The sequence below is a fragment of the Otolemur garnettii genome, unplaced genomic scaffold, assembly GCF_000181295.1.
Source record: "Otolemur garnettii isolate 467f Iridium unplaced genomic scaffold, OtoGar3 scaffold00097, whole genome shotgun sequence".
Lineage (NCBI taxonomy): Eukaryota > Metazoa > Chordata > Mammalia > Primates > Galagidae > Otolemur > Otolemur garnettii.
In genome coordinates this window covers 2737258-2751755 of record NW_003852492.1, presented here as the reverse complement: position 1 = coordinate 2751755, position 14498 = coordinate 2737258, and the positions used below count along the sequence as shown (strand labels likewise).

The 14498-nt window shown below is 53.2% G+C and overlaps 1 protein-coding gene across 1 annotated transcript in view; it reads right to left on the bottom strand.

Moving 5' to 3' along the window:
- Nucleotides 1–13877: 13877 nt before the first annotated feature.
- The window catches only part of KCNJ5 (potassium voltage-gated channel subfamily J member 5), a 22848-nt gene continuing 22227 nt past the window's right edge, over nucleotides 13878–14498 (bottom strand). Inside the window, exon 3 of the mRNA XM_003795896.2 lies at nucleotides 13878–14298. Within this exon, the coding sequence (XP_003795944.1) occupies nucleotides 13976–14298 (323 nt within the window). The 3' untranslated portion in view covers nucleotides 13878–13975. The remainder of the gene's footprint in view (nucleotides 14299–14498) is intronic.

Sequence of the window (14498 nt, the reverse complement as noted above, 5' to 3'; positions counted from 1 at the left end):
TTTTATTACTCTATTTAACATTTAGGTTTACTAGTCGCAGACACTGTTCTAGCAGTTTTCATATGTGACCTCTTTTAATTAACTCACTATCCTGTCACCCCCTAGAGTTCTGAGATGCTCAGGTCATCTGAAGGCGGGACAGGCCTACAGTCCCCGTGGTCTGGGCACATCCTGGAGGGCTCTGGTTTCTCCCCTCTCACTGGCCAACCTCCCTTCCTGGTTTTCACTGAGCAGCTGGTGACGGTGGGCTCAGCCTGGACCAAGGCCCTGCGTGTTCACACCTCATCTGCCCATAGCACTTTCTAATGTCTTCGGGGCTCCTGTCTCCAGGTGTGGGGAGCAGGCTGTGAGCGGCAGGGCCCCCACAGCCTCAGAAATGCTCAGAGAGCGACCCCAAACCACTGCCCCTCCTCTAACAACATTCTCCCCACTTACCAGAGGTCACATAGCCCAGGCGCACTTTCCTTGTTATTGGCAAGCACACAGGCTTTCCTCTTTAAGGGTGCTCTCGGCCCCGTGTGCTAAGATTTACCCAATGCCAGAGGCTGCAGAGCAGCGAGGCAGCCATACTCGGGCGCGTCAGCTTCTCTTCTGAGGCCCTTGTGGAGTCGGGACAGGTGTGTGCTCCCAGCTGCTTTTGCTTTGGCAGATACTTTGAGGCTCACCCTCCTGATGACCAGAGGTCAGTTGCTGGGGTTTGCCTTTCTGGAGGGGAGTGTGTGTGGTGGAGGTTAGAATGGGCTGATCAGGCTGCCGAGCAGGCAGAAAGACAGACAATAATTCCTCTTACTGGGGCGCAATTACGTTATCCACCTGAAGCCTGGCAGCAAATCATTAGCTTTACAAGCTTGGGGAAAGCTACCTACCTCCGGAGTTGAGATTGAGGAACCTCTAACTGTCCCCCTATTTCATTGTCCATCTCCAGCAGGGAGCAGTCTGGAGCGGTCAGCACCCCCTTTCCCCTAATGGCAGATAGAGCTTCTGTTTGGAGAGGGAGGATTGATACAGGATCCCCTGGTTATCGATTGTTCTTGAAGATGGCAAATGTTTTGCTTACTGTCTGTTCCTCCTTTTGGTGTGAACCCTCCTGGTCTCAGATCAATTATGGCCAATGGCTCTGACCCACGTTCCTTTTGGAAAGCATCCTTTGTGCCTCTTCTAGTTGATACTTTGGTTTCATTTTTGCCTCTGGGCACTCTGGTGAAGCTGTTAAGCGTTGCTCATGGTTTAAATGCTTTTGCTGTTCTAGGAATTCAGGACTCCTTAGGACAGATAAATGGTCCTGCTTATCCAGAAAAGCCTTTTCCTTTTCCTCCACTTTCTCTTTTGCTCTCAAAACAGGTATTCCAGACATGATTTACCCAACCTTGTTAAGATGCTGTATACATAAAGCTGTTTCCACGGTCCAGGGGCTGGCTGTGGCCGTCAGCTGCGTCAGACCTCCCCTCGCCATCCTCACTCTCGTTTCCCGTCTGTCTTGGCTTTATTTTCCCATTTCCCACCATTTCCACTCAGGTCCACTCTCCCTCCCCACACTGGATCGCGAGACGTCTTGCTCCTCCGACTGTTTTGTGAGATCCACGTAGCACGTGTTTGAGGATAGGGGAACACAGAGGACCAGAATGCTCCCAGATCCACCACCCTGCACTCACCTGCTTCCTGGCCTTAACTGACACTGGCGGAGGTCCTCTTCCTCTTGGGAAACATGTGTCCTGTGAATGGGACAGCTGTCAGCGTCTGGGCCAGCACTCAGGGCACGGGCAGCGGTGAGCACCTTCTCAGCCTGCCTCCGGCATGGAGGGATCCCTGCAGGGACAGCCCACCCGCCTTCCATGTCAGGACGGAGCTGGTGTCTCAGTGACGGGATTGCTAGGCCCGTTGGTGGGTGAGGCCACTTCCAGTGCTTCCGGAAGACACAGGTGACTCCCCTGTGAAGGCAAGTGCCCTGTGGCCCCAGACACCCTCTTCCCTGGGGTACGTGGTTCTTTACATCGACTGTGGCTTCAGTGTTTGACCCCTCTAAAACTCATGCTGAAACTTAATCTCCAATGTGGGAGTAGCAGCAGGGACCTTTCAGGGGTGACGGGGTCCTGAGTGCAGAGGGATGGATGTGTCTGCTCATGGACAAGTAGATTTATGGATTGGCTAACGGGTGAATAGAGGGGCTAGGGGCTTTCTCTGCAGAGGCAGAGAGACAGGAACGAGCACTTTGGCATGTCCAGCCCCCTTGCCAGGGACTGTCTTGTGCCACCTTGGGACCCTGCAGACTCCCCACCAGCAAGAAGGCCGATGCAGCCTCTCAGCCTGGGAGTTGGGTTTCTTAGCCTCCATAACTGTAAACAGTAAATCCCTTCTCTTCACAAATTACATAGCTTCAGGTATTCTATTATAAACATCAGAAAATATGACCGAGAAAAAGTGGAACTCAAACTTTCCCAAGCCTGTTCTTCCTCCAGTATTTTCTTAGTGAGTGTTATTACATTCATCCCATTGCTCAGGCCCCAAAGGAAGGAACCAATCTTAACTTCTCTTCCCCTCTCAATCCCCTTCTCTCGTCCACACCACCCGCAGCTGTCCACAGAGTCCTTTTGCTCCCTGGTCCAGGCCGCCAGACTCTCCTGCGTGGACGGACACATCTGCTCCACCGCCCACTGCCGGTCCCACCCTTCCTCTTGTCATTCTCCACACCAAGGTCAAATCCATCTTTTCAGATCTGCCAGTCTCTTTACACTGCTGCCCTCTGAGCACTGGCCTGGCCTCTCCACTGCAGACCAGCCCCACTCCTCTCTCTCAGTCTGAGTCTGCCCCAGGTTCCGACGTTCCAGCTCCTGTCTTCCTGGGTTTTGCTGAAGCTGTTCCCTGTGTCCGAGTCATTCTCCCAGATCGTCACTGTCACTGCATTCACTGTGGTTAACCTGGCAGGGCTGGACTCCTGTCCCTTCCTCAGTCCCTGTCAGGGGCCACCCCGCCCAGCTGCATATTTGCTCTGGGCACTTTGTTCAAAATGCCAACTCAACACTCCCAGCAGAGTGGAGTTTTTGCTTTTTGGTGCCTCCCCCGTCTCCACAATGAGAGCTTCCGTTTCTCTGGTGTCACTGCTGTGCCCTGCCATGTGTGTGGCACACTCTGGACCCACAGAGAACCCACCGAAGGCCCCAGCTTCTCTGCCCTGAGTTTCTGCCCCGACACCACCCATCTGGTCATCACTGTTTCCTGCTGAACAGTTTTGGTGGCTTCAAATGGTCCAGGGCCCCTCTTGTCAACCTCTTCCTGTGGACGAAGGGCCCTAGGTGGTCACAGAAAGCAACTGATGTCAAACCTGAGGTTTCAAGGTTTATTTTAGAAATTTGTGTGAAGTTTGCATTCCGATCTAAATCCTCACTTGCTAAAAAAAAAAATACAAGTTATGTTTCCCCACCTTTGCAAGGAAAAGTGATGTACCAAGCATGGTCTCGGCCAGGCCAGGGTCCTGGCCCACCGAGTGTCCACCGTGCACTCTCCAGGACATAGTGGCTAACTCTGACAAGTGCAGGAGTAATGTCCCTTATGGTAGGTTCTGACCTGCAAGCCCAGGCTCCACTGGGTTTCCTGAGCCGCAGCGGCCAGTCCTCATTCTGGCTGACCAGTTCCTCCTGCAGCCCTTGCTTCTGTGGCTGAGGGCGTTTCTGTGCAGTGGCGGCTTGTTCAGCCCATGTGTAGAGCTGCGGGGAGCGTAAAGCCCCCAGGACAATCCCCAACCAATGAAGGGAAAAAAATGAGGCATAAACTTCTGGCTTTCCTTGACCACTTAGTCCTGAGGCGTGTTCTCCATAGTCCGGAGGATCCTGGAGGCCCCACCAGGACCAGGACCCAGTGCCCCGAGTCTTGTCTCTGTCTCTGACTGGGGAGACACCAAACTAAGCAAGTTGGCCCCAGGGTGAAGTTCTGAGTTGGGGTCACTTGCTGGCTAGGTGGGACATCCCTTTGTGATGTGTGCAGGGAGGTGACAACTTACTAAGAGTTGTCAGGCCTGTGGCGGCTTGACATGAGGCACAGACACCAGCTCCAGCAAGCAGGAGACAGGCTGCCGGTGTGATAAGGGGCTGGCTGGTTTCTCACTGCCCCGGGGACCCCGAAAGAGGGAAGCAGAGGCTCAGCCCCCAACCACCACCTCAGGGCATGCTTTGAAGCAGGCAGGTCTCCCTGGCATATTTAAGAGACTGTCATCTCCTGCTAGAGGACAGGCTAGGCTGAAAACGAGGCCTGGATTTGGTCATGCTGGCGATGGAGCTGCCAGGCACTGAATGCAAAGTCCCAGCTAACTCCCACAGTTAGGGCCCAGGTGGGGAAGGATGGGCCCCTGAAACCAGGGGCAATTTGTCATTTGAGTCCCCTGGGAAGAATATGCCATGCCTAGACATGCCAGATCCCTAGAAGGAAGCAGGAACTAAGCAGAGGGGCAGAGGGAGCCTTCAGGTCAGCAGGTCTGATTCCTGCCAAAGGAAATGAGGGGAAAAGGCTGGAGGTGGCAGGAAGATCCTCAGAATGTGGGTGGCTCAGAACACACTTAGTGCCCAGGGAGGGCTCCTGCCCCTGCTGCCCTCAGAGGATGGGCTGGGCACTGCTGGGCAGCTGAGCACCCTTGGGACTGGTTCTGTCTGGAAGGGAGACTGCTATGTCCATTTCGCAAAGGAGGTTATGTAAGTAGCATCAGGTCCCCCAGAAAACTATAGATTCAAGGCTTGATTTCATGTGGCTATAGGTGGCATGTGCTTTGTCCCTAACCTCTGTGGCCATGAGGAGGGCCTGCTGTCTGAGACTGGGTGCTTGTTAAGCAGCGGCAGGACTTGGGGTGTACGTGAGCCTTGGCTGCACCTGGGACAGTGCCACCAGCTGAGGAGGTCAGGTGGACTGCAGATGTGATGAGAGCCGCTGGAGACCACAGTCTCACAGCACATCTGGGGTGAGCAGCCTGACGCAGTCCGCAAGGGGAGCTGAGGACTCTGTGGGCTAAGGCAGCCTTTCCCGATTCCTTTGCTCACATCAGTGGCCACAAGGACTCCATGAGTCCAGGTGCCTGGTGCAGCTGCAGCCCAAGAGCTGTCTCCCTGCCTCAGAGACAGCCAGACTACTATGGGGCCCAGGGCCATCCCCTTTTGGGACAGAGCCCAGTTTCCTCATGGTGGCTGTAACCTGTGTCTATACTGGCTGAGCTGCCCTGTGTGTGGTAGGTAGGAAGCCCCCACCATGGTCCACAGAGATGACAGCTGCATGGACAGGGAGATCAGAAGGACCTAGGGAAGCTCTGAGTGTGGCCAGCCTCACAATAGTTCCTGACACCCCCCCTTAGGGTGAGTTGCTTTTCACCCTGGGGGCCTCTTTTAAAAATGAAGCAGCTGTCACTATTTCCACCCCTCCCCGCCCCGCAAAACACACACACCCTCCTAGGAAGAGGGAACCCAAGAACAGCAGATCCCAAAGTGTCCGTTTCTAGATTATCAGCATCTGACTGACACAAGATGCACTTTTAAAATGCGCTCCTGGGCACCATCAGACTGCCGGCTGCTGCCAGCTCTCCAGTAACTGCAGGAGCAGCTGTGGGAGGAGGCTGGGTCAGTGCTAACAGGACGGGGGTGACCGCCTGCCTTCCTGAGGCAGAGGAACAGTGCTGGGACAAGTCCCCCGGCCTCATGTGGTGCACCACACGTTCCAGAGACTTTGGCGTTATCGACACTGTTATGTATTTAGTTTATCACAGCATTTCCCCCATCACAGGGACAGCTGGCAGGGCCCTGGTCACTGGGAGCTGACCAGGAGGAGAAACCTGAGCAGAGAGGGGGGTGTGTGAGAACCCCTCTCTGCCCCCCTCTGCAGAGGGCCTGGTTTCAAGAAGAGAGGTGCTATTAGTAATATTTACAGAGACGCCGCTTTGAATGTGGCCTTCCCACGAGATCTCATTTGGTTCTTTATTCTTCCTTGAGGTGGGTACTTCTGTGCAAGGAGACTCAGGCTGGACCTGGGCCTGTCAGGCTGCAAAAGTTTCTCCCTCCAAGGTGATGAGGACACTCACAGTACCGATGGCATTGCTTCCTGGTTCCCACTGCGCTGCCTTTGAAAAGCGTGGTGATGTGTTAGTGATAGGTGGACCATCAGGGTTTGTGTGTGGTGATTCTAACCGCACATGAGTGGTGAAGGCCAGTAAGGAACAAGTGAGCTACAGAGTCATGAGTCAGCGACTATTGTGAATCTTGGGGGGCGAGCTGTCTCTGCGTGTGTGTGTTGTGAATATGTGAGTGAAAACATTACTGGCTGTTGGACATTTCTGGGAGACCTGACAGAAGGGTTGTACTATAGAAACTGTGAGCATTGCCCTGGCTTTGCTGAGAAGGGCAGGACAAGGAGGGGTGTGGCCGGTGGAGATGAGGGGCACTAACTTAGAGATGCAAAGACCGTCTTGAATAAAGTGCAACTGACTGGAACATTTCATTGAAACTATAAGCAAAGCTGTTTCTGGATTATCTCTCCTAATTCCAGGCATAACAAAAGCAAACTAAGTGGGATGGCAGGAGGGGCATTGATGTCAGAATCACGTTTTATATTAACCATTAGCAATCAAAGTGCACTGCCCATGGTGAGTTTCCTAAAATTTCCTCCCTGAGGTCTCAGGCTGGAAAAGGAGCCAGCCACGTCATTCCACACACTTTTCTGCCCACCAGGTATTTCAAAGGACTCGACTGTCTCTTCTCCAGTTGATAGGAAAATGCAAATCTGTAAGGAGAATATGGAAATTCGCTCTTTTAAACTAGTAACACGTCAGACATCAGGCTAGAAACCAACGAGTTGACAGGAAGTTTAAAGGAATGCTTCGAAAATGAAAATAAGGCATTTAAGTGGGCAGTGGAAATCAAAAGGCATCGCAAAGCTACAAAGTAAAAAGAGCTAATTAGGAGAGAAAGTCAGAGCAGTGCGATGTGCAGGAAAGGAAAAACGCAGCTGTATTCAGCAGGGAGTGGGTGTCAGTGCAGCCCGGGGATGCGAGAGGGGTGCTCTCATGCACAGTCCTGGGGGGTGGAGTGCGTGGGAAGGCACCGGCCAGGCCAGGTGGGGACAGAGAGGTGGACTCCTCCCAGGAGGGCAGTGCTGCCCGGCCAGTGGCTGCACCTGCAGTCCCAGTGACTTGGCATCCTTGACATAAGTAGCTTCACCTTGGAGAAAGACTCCATCTTACTTTCATAAGGTCACTGTGCCAGGTAGGACCAGGTGTTTGCCTACTCAACACAGACTACCCTGATCAGACAAGGGCATAACTCCTTACTATCAGCCCTCTCTGGAGGACTCGAGGACTTTAGAAAGAGCAGGATTTCACCAGCTGGACATGGCTATCTCGGTACACACGGTCTTGCTGTTGCTCGTGATCAGCACTGGCCTGGCCACCAAAGCTCTGCCCAAACTACAGACTTGGCCTTGTAAGATGCTGCTGACCATGTGTGCGAGCCCAGGGTGTACTCCTTGTCCTGTCCCTCTGCTTGAACTGGTTTGGTGAACCCCTTTCCTGTCCCCCATGTCTCTCAGTGATAAGTGTTACTGTTTGATGTGATCACTTTAACTTATCACGGTCATACATTGACTCAGTATACGGCTGTGTGTGGGTTGGCTTCGGCCTGTGTGCCTAGTGGTACCAACAACTGCCTCCTTGGGAACGCCAGGGGCCTGTGGCTTTGGTAATGAATGTGCATCATAGAACTTGGTGGAAAGATGCAGATGTGCACGGACCAGGTTGTGTCCGACCTTGCACTGCCCATGACTCATGCTGCCTTTGCTGTGGTCTCAATGTTTGTGTCTTCATGTGTTGAAACCCAATCCCTGCAAGTGACAGTATTAGGAATTGGGGTCTTTGGGAGGTTGAGAGGATGCAGCCCCTATGATGAGATTAGTGACTTATAAATGAGGCTTGAGGGAGCCTGTTTGCCTCGCTGCCAGGTCAGGTCACATAGACGGTGCCATCTGTGAAGGATCACCAGTACCTGAATCTGTGGGCACCTTGATCTTGGATTTCCCAGGCTTCAGAACTGTGAGCAGTAAGTTTCTGTTTAAAAATTACCTAGTCTCAGGTACTTAATTCCGGCGGCCTCGGTGGGCTAAGACAGTCTTGGTGATGTTGAGTCCACAAAACCTATTCCTGCTTCAGGCACACAGTAGGTGCTCAGTCAGTATTTACGGAATGATGGAGGGTGCAGGGAGACTGAGGCAACAAAGAGGCCTCTGGAGAGCCTTGGGACCTTGTGTGGACTTGGCCCTGGGTTTGCTGTCCTTTCCTTTTAATCCTTTACCACGATGAGGAAGTTGCAGGACTGTCCCACAAAGCTCTACCATGCCCAGAGGGGACAGTCGGGGCGGACAGCTGCTGGACTAATGCCCAGGTTCCCTGGGAGACATGCAAAGGACTTTATCTCATATACAAAAAGGCTGAGAGAACCTCCAAGACGGGGCTGTCCATTGGGCAGAATTCTAGTCTGGTGCTTAATTTGAAGGAGGACAAAGCCTGTCTCGGTAGAGCCACTGAATGGGCCGATGGCTGGCAGATGAACAGCTACATTTCCCTCTGTTGGGTGCCGTCTGTGCTTGGTGAACGTGCTTCCCTCTTCGCCAGCTGTCGCCGAGGCCCAGCGCCCACAGGCTGTCCTCTGTGAGGGGAGCAGATGGTGGGGGAATTCCTGGATGGCCACGGTTTCTCACTTCCCCAGGTGACTACGTGGTTGCTTCAAATCACACAGGGCTGGCTGCAGTCGTGCTGTTTCCACGAGCACGTCTGTTTCAGAAGTGATTTGGAATGTGACAGTGACACTCAGTGGGTGCACGCACAGGAATCCTAAATCCACGTCCTGATCAGCCACTTTCTTACACTCGTCAGCCTCATCCTACCCAGCCCAGGCCTCACTTCTCACTCAGGCCTTCCTCACTTGGTAGAGAAAAGCTCAAAGCACATGTTAATGCACCCAGAATCCTCAGTATCTTTCTCCTGGGATTTAGGATTTTTGCCTCAACCAAGGGAGCCAAAGTTATTTGAATAGCAGCTTCTGGGTAAAAGTAAATAGACCCGTAGCGAAAAAGTCAACAATGCTTCTGTTTCCAAAACGTCTTCCTAGGCAGGCATTTACCATAAAGAAGCAGAGAGCCTTTAGCGCTGGAATCTAATAAGGTCTGAAAGAGCCACCTGGCGTGTCCTTGGTGCAGGGCTTCTGCTGGCACCAGCAGGGTGGATCTTCTTAGCCAGTTTTCTAAGGGTAACATTCAGATTTTTGCTTTTATTAGACATGTGTGTCTAGTTCTCCTTCCCCAAATTGCAATCCAAGCTCCACTGGCAAATGAGCCCATTCAGGGATTCATGCCCCTCTGATCTGGCATTGAACAATAAGTGCAATCCCCAAGAAAGGGCCACCCCCTTAGGGACACGGAGCCTGTGGGTGTCTTGTTTACATCAGGACCACAGAAAGGCAGCCCCACCGTTAGTGTTACCAGGGGCTTCTGCTCCCTGCTGATGTGAGGCGCTGACTTGCTTGCAGCCCCAGTCTCACGCACGCATTTGCTTATGCCTGGTCACTGCAAGTGGGCTCTCCTGAGACACCAGAGGTGCCACACACATCAGGGCTGTGTGGCCTTCCCCTACTTAAAATATTGCTTCTCAGCCTCCATCTAAGCCCTGGTGAGAGGCTTTGTCCTTTCAGAGAGGTCTCAGCAAGGGATCTTCAGTCACCCTCCCCTGTAAATCTCAACCCTTTGATATTGCCACTGGGGGCCAGAGCAGAAGAAAAGCTCATCTCAAATCCTCTGCTGCTAATGACATTTCCAACAGAAACATCGGTCTTCTCTGGAAGAATCCTGAAATCCTCTGCTGGTGTGAAATCTCACAGCTTCTTCTGTACCGCCCCCGCTGTTCTGTAATATCAATCAATGTGGGAATTTTGCCACAAATGCGTCCTGCCAGACCAGGGGCTCCCTAAAGTGGATGTTTTCAAAATTTCAAAGGATGTGGATATTTTAAAAGTTACTCATTACTTGGCATTGTGGATTCTGAATATTTAAAATTAAGGGCGTATGCTTTCTCTGGGCGACCTAACCGTGAGAGTCCAGACAGCCTCCACCCTCAGCCTGGGTGCCCAGCCTCCCCCGAGTTCTGCGGCACAATTGCCCCGTCCAGCCCCCCCCACCTTTGCCCACGTGCCCTCCTCAACACCAGCTCACATGTTGACATTGCATGTTTAGGGGTAACAGAAAAAGAAGGGCAAGTTTGCTAAAACTGGCAATGAGGTTGAATGGGAAGCTAGCAGCCATCTGTGCGAAAGAAGAAAGGCTCTCTGAGGTCAATCTGTTTTATTGGGTGAGAATTCAGCAGAGCAGTGATGTTCTTTATCATAAGAAGACTGGCAAATCCTACAGAGAGAAGGAGATTTAACACAGGCGTGGGCGGAGATGTTGTCAGCAGAAAGCAACCAGGACAGCGTCCGTGGCTTTCCCCCAGAAGTACGTCTAATCCTTTTTCACAGCTCATTAGTTTTCTGGAAATCAGCAAAAGGTGTTTCCCCTCTTATCCTGCTGCTGGAGCTCGTTGCTGTGGGTGGCAGCTGAGGCTCTGTGGCAGGCACGTGATCCTAGGGACCCGGGGGCTGCAGACACAAGAGTGCCCTAGGAGGAGGCCCCTTTGGGAGGTGCTTGGCCCCGAGGTCCTTCCTCTTATATACTATCTGTGGCCTTCAGCAGACTGACCAGCCTGGCTGTCCCCAGCCTGCCCACAGGCACACCGCAGGTGCCCAGCAGGTGGTTCGCTGCCAGCCTGGCAGAGGCGCTTGCCGGGCATAGTTCTAAAAGACGTTGGGTAACTTTGGGGTTTTGGCAACTTCAGTGGTTCTCACCTCGCACGGGACACAAGGCTGAGGTGGTCTGGGAGACAAGCCATAGGACGGGGAGTGTGACGGGGGCACCTTGTTACAGACTTGAGCAGGGAAGGAGCTCCCTAGACTGACCCCAGCACCTCTCCTACATCACAGTAAGTGCCCAAGCCGGGATGTCGAAGCAGCGGCAGGGATGATGGGCAGTGGGGTCTCTGGCTACACAGGAGCCCGACGGGGCACTGTCTGCAGGGGAGAGCCCTGGGCCCTGCATATTCCGCCCTGGGCGATGGCAACCACACCTGTCAGGTGCCAGACTGGTGGAGAGAGGAGGACTAGTGGGAACTTTCATCTTAATTCCTGGAGCCTTCGCCCTTACAGGTGTCTTTCCAGAGAGGAAAGATGTGAACATTAAGGCAGGAAGTCAGCTCCCCGAACGTTCAGGGTCTGACAGAGATGCGGCTTTGGGACGCTGGAGACGCCAAAGACTATGGGAGTTACCAGTGACTGCCTAATGCAGCCAGGCTCAGCTCCCCACGGCCCATCAGGAGAGACGGTGCGGGCTCAGCCGAGGTACTGCTGCCTGTAACCTATGAATGGTTTTTATGCAGGAACAATTATTGAAAGTGACCCTTGAAACTCTGTCCGTCAGCAGACTTCGCATTTAATAAGTTCATATTTATTCAAGAACTCCCAGAAAATGATCTGAAGAATTTGTCAACTTTTAGTTGGATCACCGGTCACTAAGAAAGGGATTTCCTTGGGATCCAAAGGGTTGTCTTCTGGCGTTCGAGTCTCCGGGATGGAAAGCAGAAGAGGCACACTGGAATCCGCATTCTACTAATCCGGTGTAATTTGGCTGCGGCCTGTTGGGAAGCTTTAGATGAGGACTGTATCCTCTTCGATGGCCTCCGTGGCTTCCACAGCAGGCTGAGAGATGTGATTTGGCTCACAGAGGCCACTGCTGAGTCAGAGAGCTGCAAGCAGATCCCTGGCCGGTGGGGATGCTTCCGAGTCGAGTCGTAAGTGGAGGTGGGAGTGAGGCCAGCGTCCTGGGGTGCTTCTCATTCTTGCTTGGCTGCCACCCTCTGGGTATAACCCACAGGCCCTGAATGGTTCTAAGACAGGCTTTAGACCCAGTGGGGGGAGGGGAATGAGGTGTCCACATGGTTTTGCTACTAGTGACCCTTGGGTCTGGAATCTGAGCACTCCAGCTGTACCCCTATCCCAAAATACCCAGTCCTAGCACTGGGCTCTCTGCCTCTGACTCCTGACTGTACCCCCCAGGATGCTGTCTGCTCCCACCACCCCGCCATGGGGGGGGGATGCCAACCCACTCCCCTTCCCTCTAAGGCCTGCTTCACCCACAAGGATGCCTGGAACCATAGCGCCTGCCCTGGTCCTGCTAGGAAGACCCTGCTTGCCCACTGCTTCTGTGGCTCCACCTCTGAAGATTCAGCCCAGGAGCCAAGAACAAGGGCCCCCTTAGTCCCCACAGCAGGCAACCCACTAGAGGCAGTTCCCTGGCCGGGGCTGCCTCCCTCCTCTCCCACTAGCCTGACGGGAGGGGGCCTGAGACTCCCCTTTGCCCTCACTTTCTGCTTCCCTTACTGGCAAGGCACTCTTGTGTCCAGGGCAGGGATATGCCTCCATTTTCAAAGGCCAATTGATAGCTGTGAAAATTGCAGGTGAGGCCCACATAATTCTGTACCTGGGAACACCTGAATTCTTTCTCCAAGTCCAGCACACACTCCCCCCGTCACCATCTGCACTGTCTGCCCTCCCGCACTTCTCCTGGGCTCCAGAGTTTAAAAGCGAAGCCTCTGCAGTAGCTGATTTTAGGATTATCTTCTACTCTGTTTCTCTTAACAATCACTCCCCTCCCAATTTCCTGCTGACTCCCCTCGCCCCCGTGTTTCCAGGGTAGGTGGACACTCTTCCTTGGGTGTCATCCCGCCCTCCCTGCCCAGTCCACACTATTGGAGTCCTGGCTGCAGGAGCAGGGCCCAGGGGATTCTCAGCACCCACCCGTGTTTGTTCAACATGAGCTCGACAGTAAGGCTGCCATTGCCGTCACCTGTCACTTTTGATTCACATCCCATTATTGGCCTTGATAGTAAAAGCAAGCTGGGCTCTGAAGCAGAGCATCTCGGCAACAACTGGCGCGATGCTTATTTTGAAATGTCCCTGGCTTTCCCTCTCTCTTCCTTTCCTCTCTGCCCTCCCTGTCGCAGCACCTTTGACTTGTTTTGCCCTCTGCAACTCAGCTTTCTCCCCAGATCATAGTACAGGGTCTCTGAGACTATGAAAGAACACGATGGTGAAAGTTAGAAGCACTTTGAAGGGCTTGGGCCAGTAAAGTCCTAGAAAAGGCCCAGCTGCCAGGGCTTTCCCTTTGGTGGGACGTGCAGGGCATGGTGAGATTGGGAGTGGGCAGGGACTGGCTGATACCAGGTTTGTGCTCAGGGGGCTCTGTGGCCCCAGGCCATCTTCTGAAATTTACACTAAGACTGATTATCGACAGGCTACGTTGGATTTGTAGAACATAGCAGAAAGAACCATTTCACAGATACAGAGATCATTGGGGTTGTAGATAGACCCTGCAGTGCTCAATAATTGGTCACTGGGGTCTGGTTTATAAGGAATTGAGCCTGGTGACTTGAATGAACCTTAACGCCAGAGCTCTGTGCTTCCTTTAGGCTGAATTGCTCCTTTCAACCCCCAGGACAGGCCCTGAGGTGGTGGGAATAAGGAAGGGTGTGACAGCCCTCTCTAGATGTCAGCCGCAAGAGGAGACTCTGAGAATCAAAGAAGTGACCCAGTGCCAGTTGGCAGAGACAGGACAGACACCAGCCTATGATGTTCGCCTTGGGGAAACCCATCCTGACCTGGCCCCCTGGGCCATTGCTGATGGAGGCAGCACAGTGCCAGGGCCCAGGCAAGGTGCCACCTGCTCAGGGAGGCCCTGGCCTGGCAGCTAGGAGGGCTGGATATATTGTAGCTCCCTAAAGTGCCCCTAATCAGCACACTTGCTATCTTACCCGACCTCCACTCCCCTTGCAATGTCTGTGTTCATAGAAGCCAGGGAGGGGAGGTTGAGAGTGCAGCTCTCACACGGAGCCGCTGGAATCCTGGGACTCACTCAGTCCCTTGGGGTTATCCTCTCCCTCCTGCTCAGTTTCTACATCTGGGTCTGGTTCAGCACAGCCCCCTGGCAGGGGGGTACTAGGGAGGTACTGGAGGAGCCGGCCTTCCCGCTTCATTTCTGCCAGCTCCTTGGCACAGCAACTGGGTGTGTTGGTCTCATAAGTGTCATGGAAGGTGTTGTAGTCCACCTCGTAGAAACCCTTTTCCAAGGTGAGGACTGGTGTAAATCGGTGGCCCCAGAGCACCTCTGTATCCATGTAGGAGCTCCTTGCTTGGCAAGTCATGCCTGAGGAAACAGAAATCATATGTGTAAAGATGCATTTATCCATCCATCCATCCATCTGTCTAATCATTCATCCATTCAACCATTCACCCAAGTATCTAATCACCTATCCATCCATCCAGTCACCCCTCCATCCAATTACCCATTCATCCTTCCCATCGCCCATTCACCCATCCATCATCCATCCATCCATCCATCCAGTC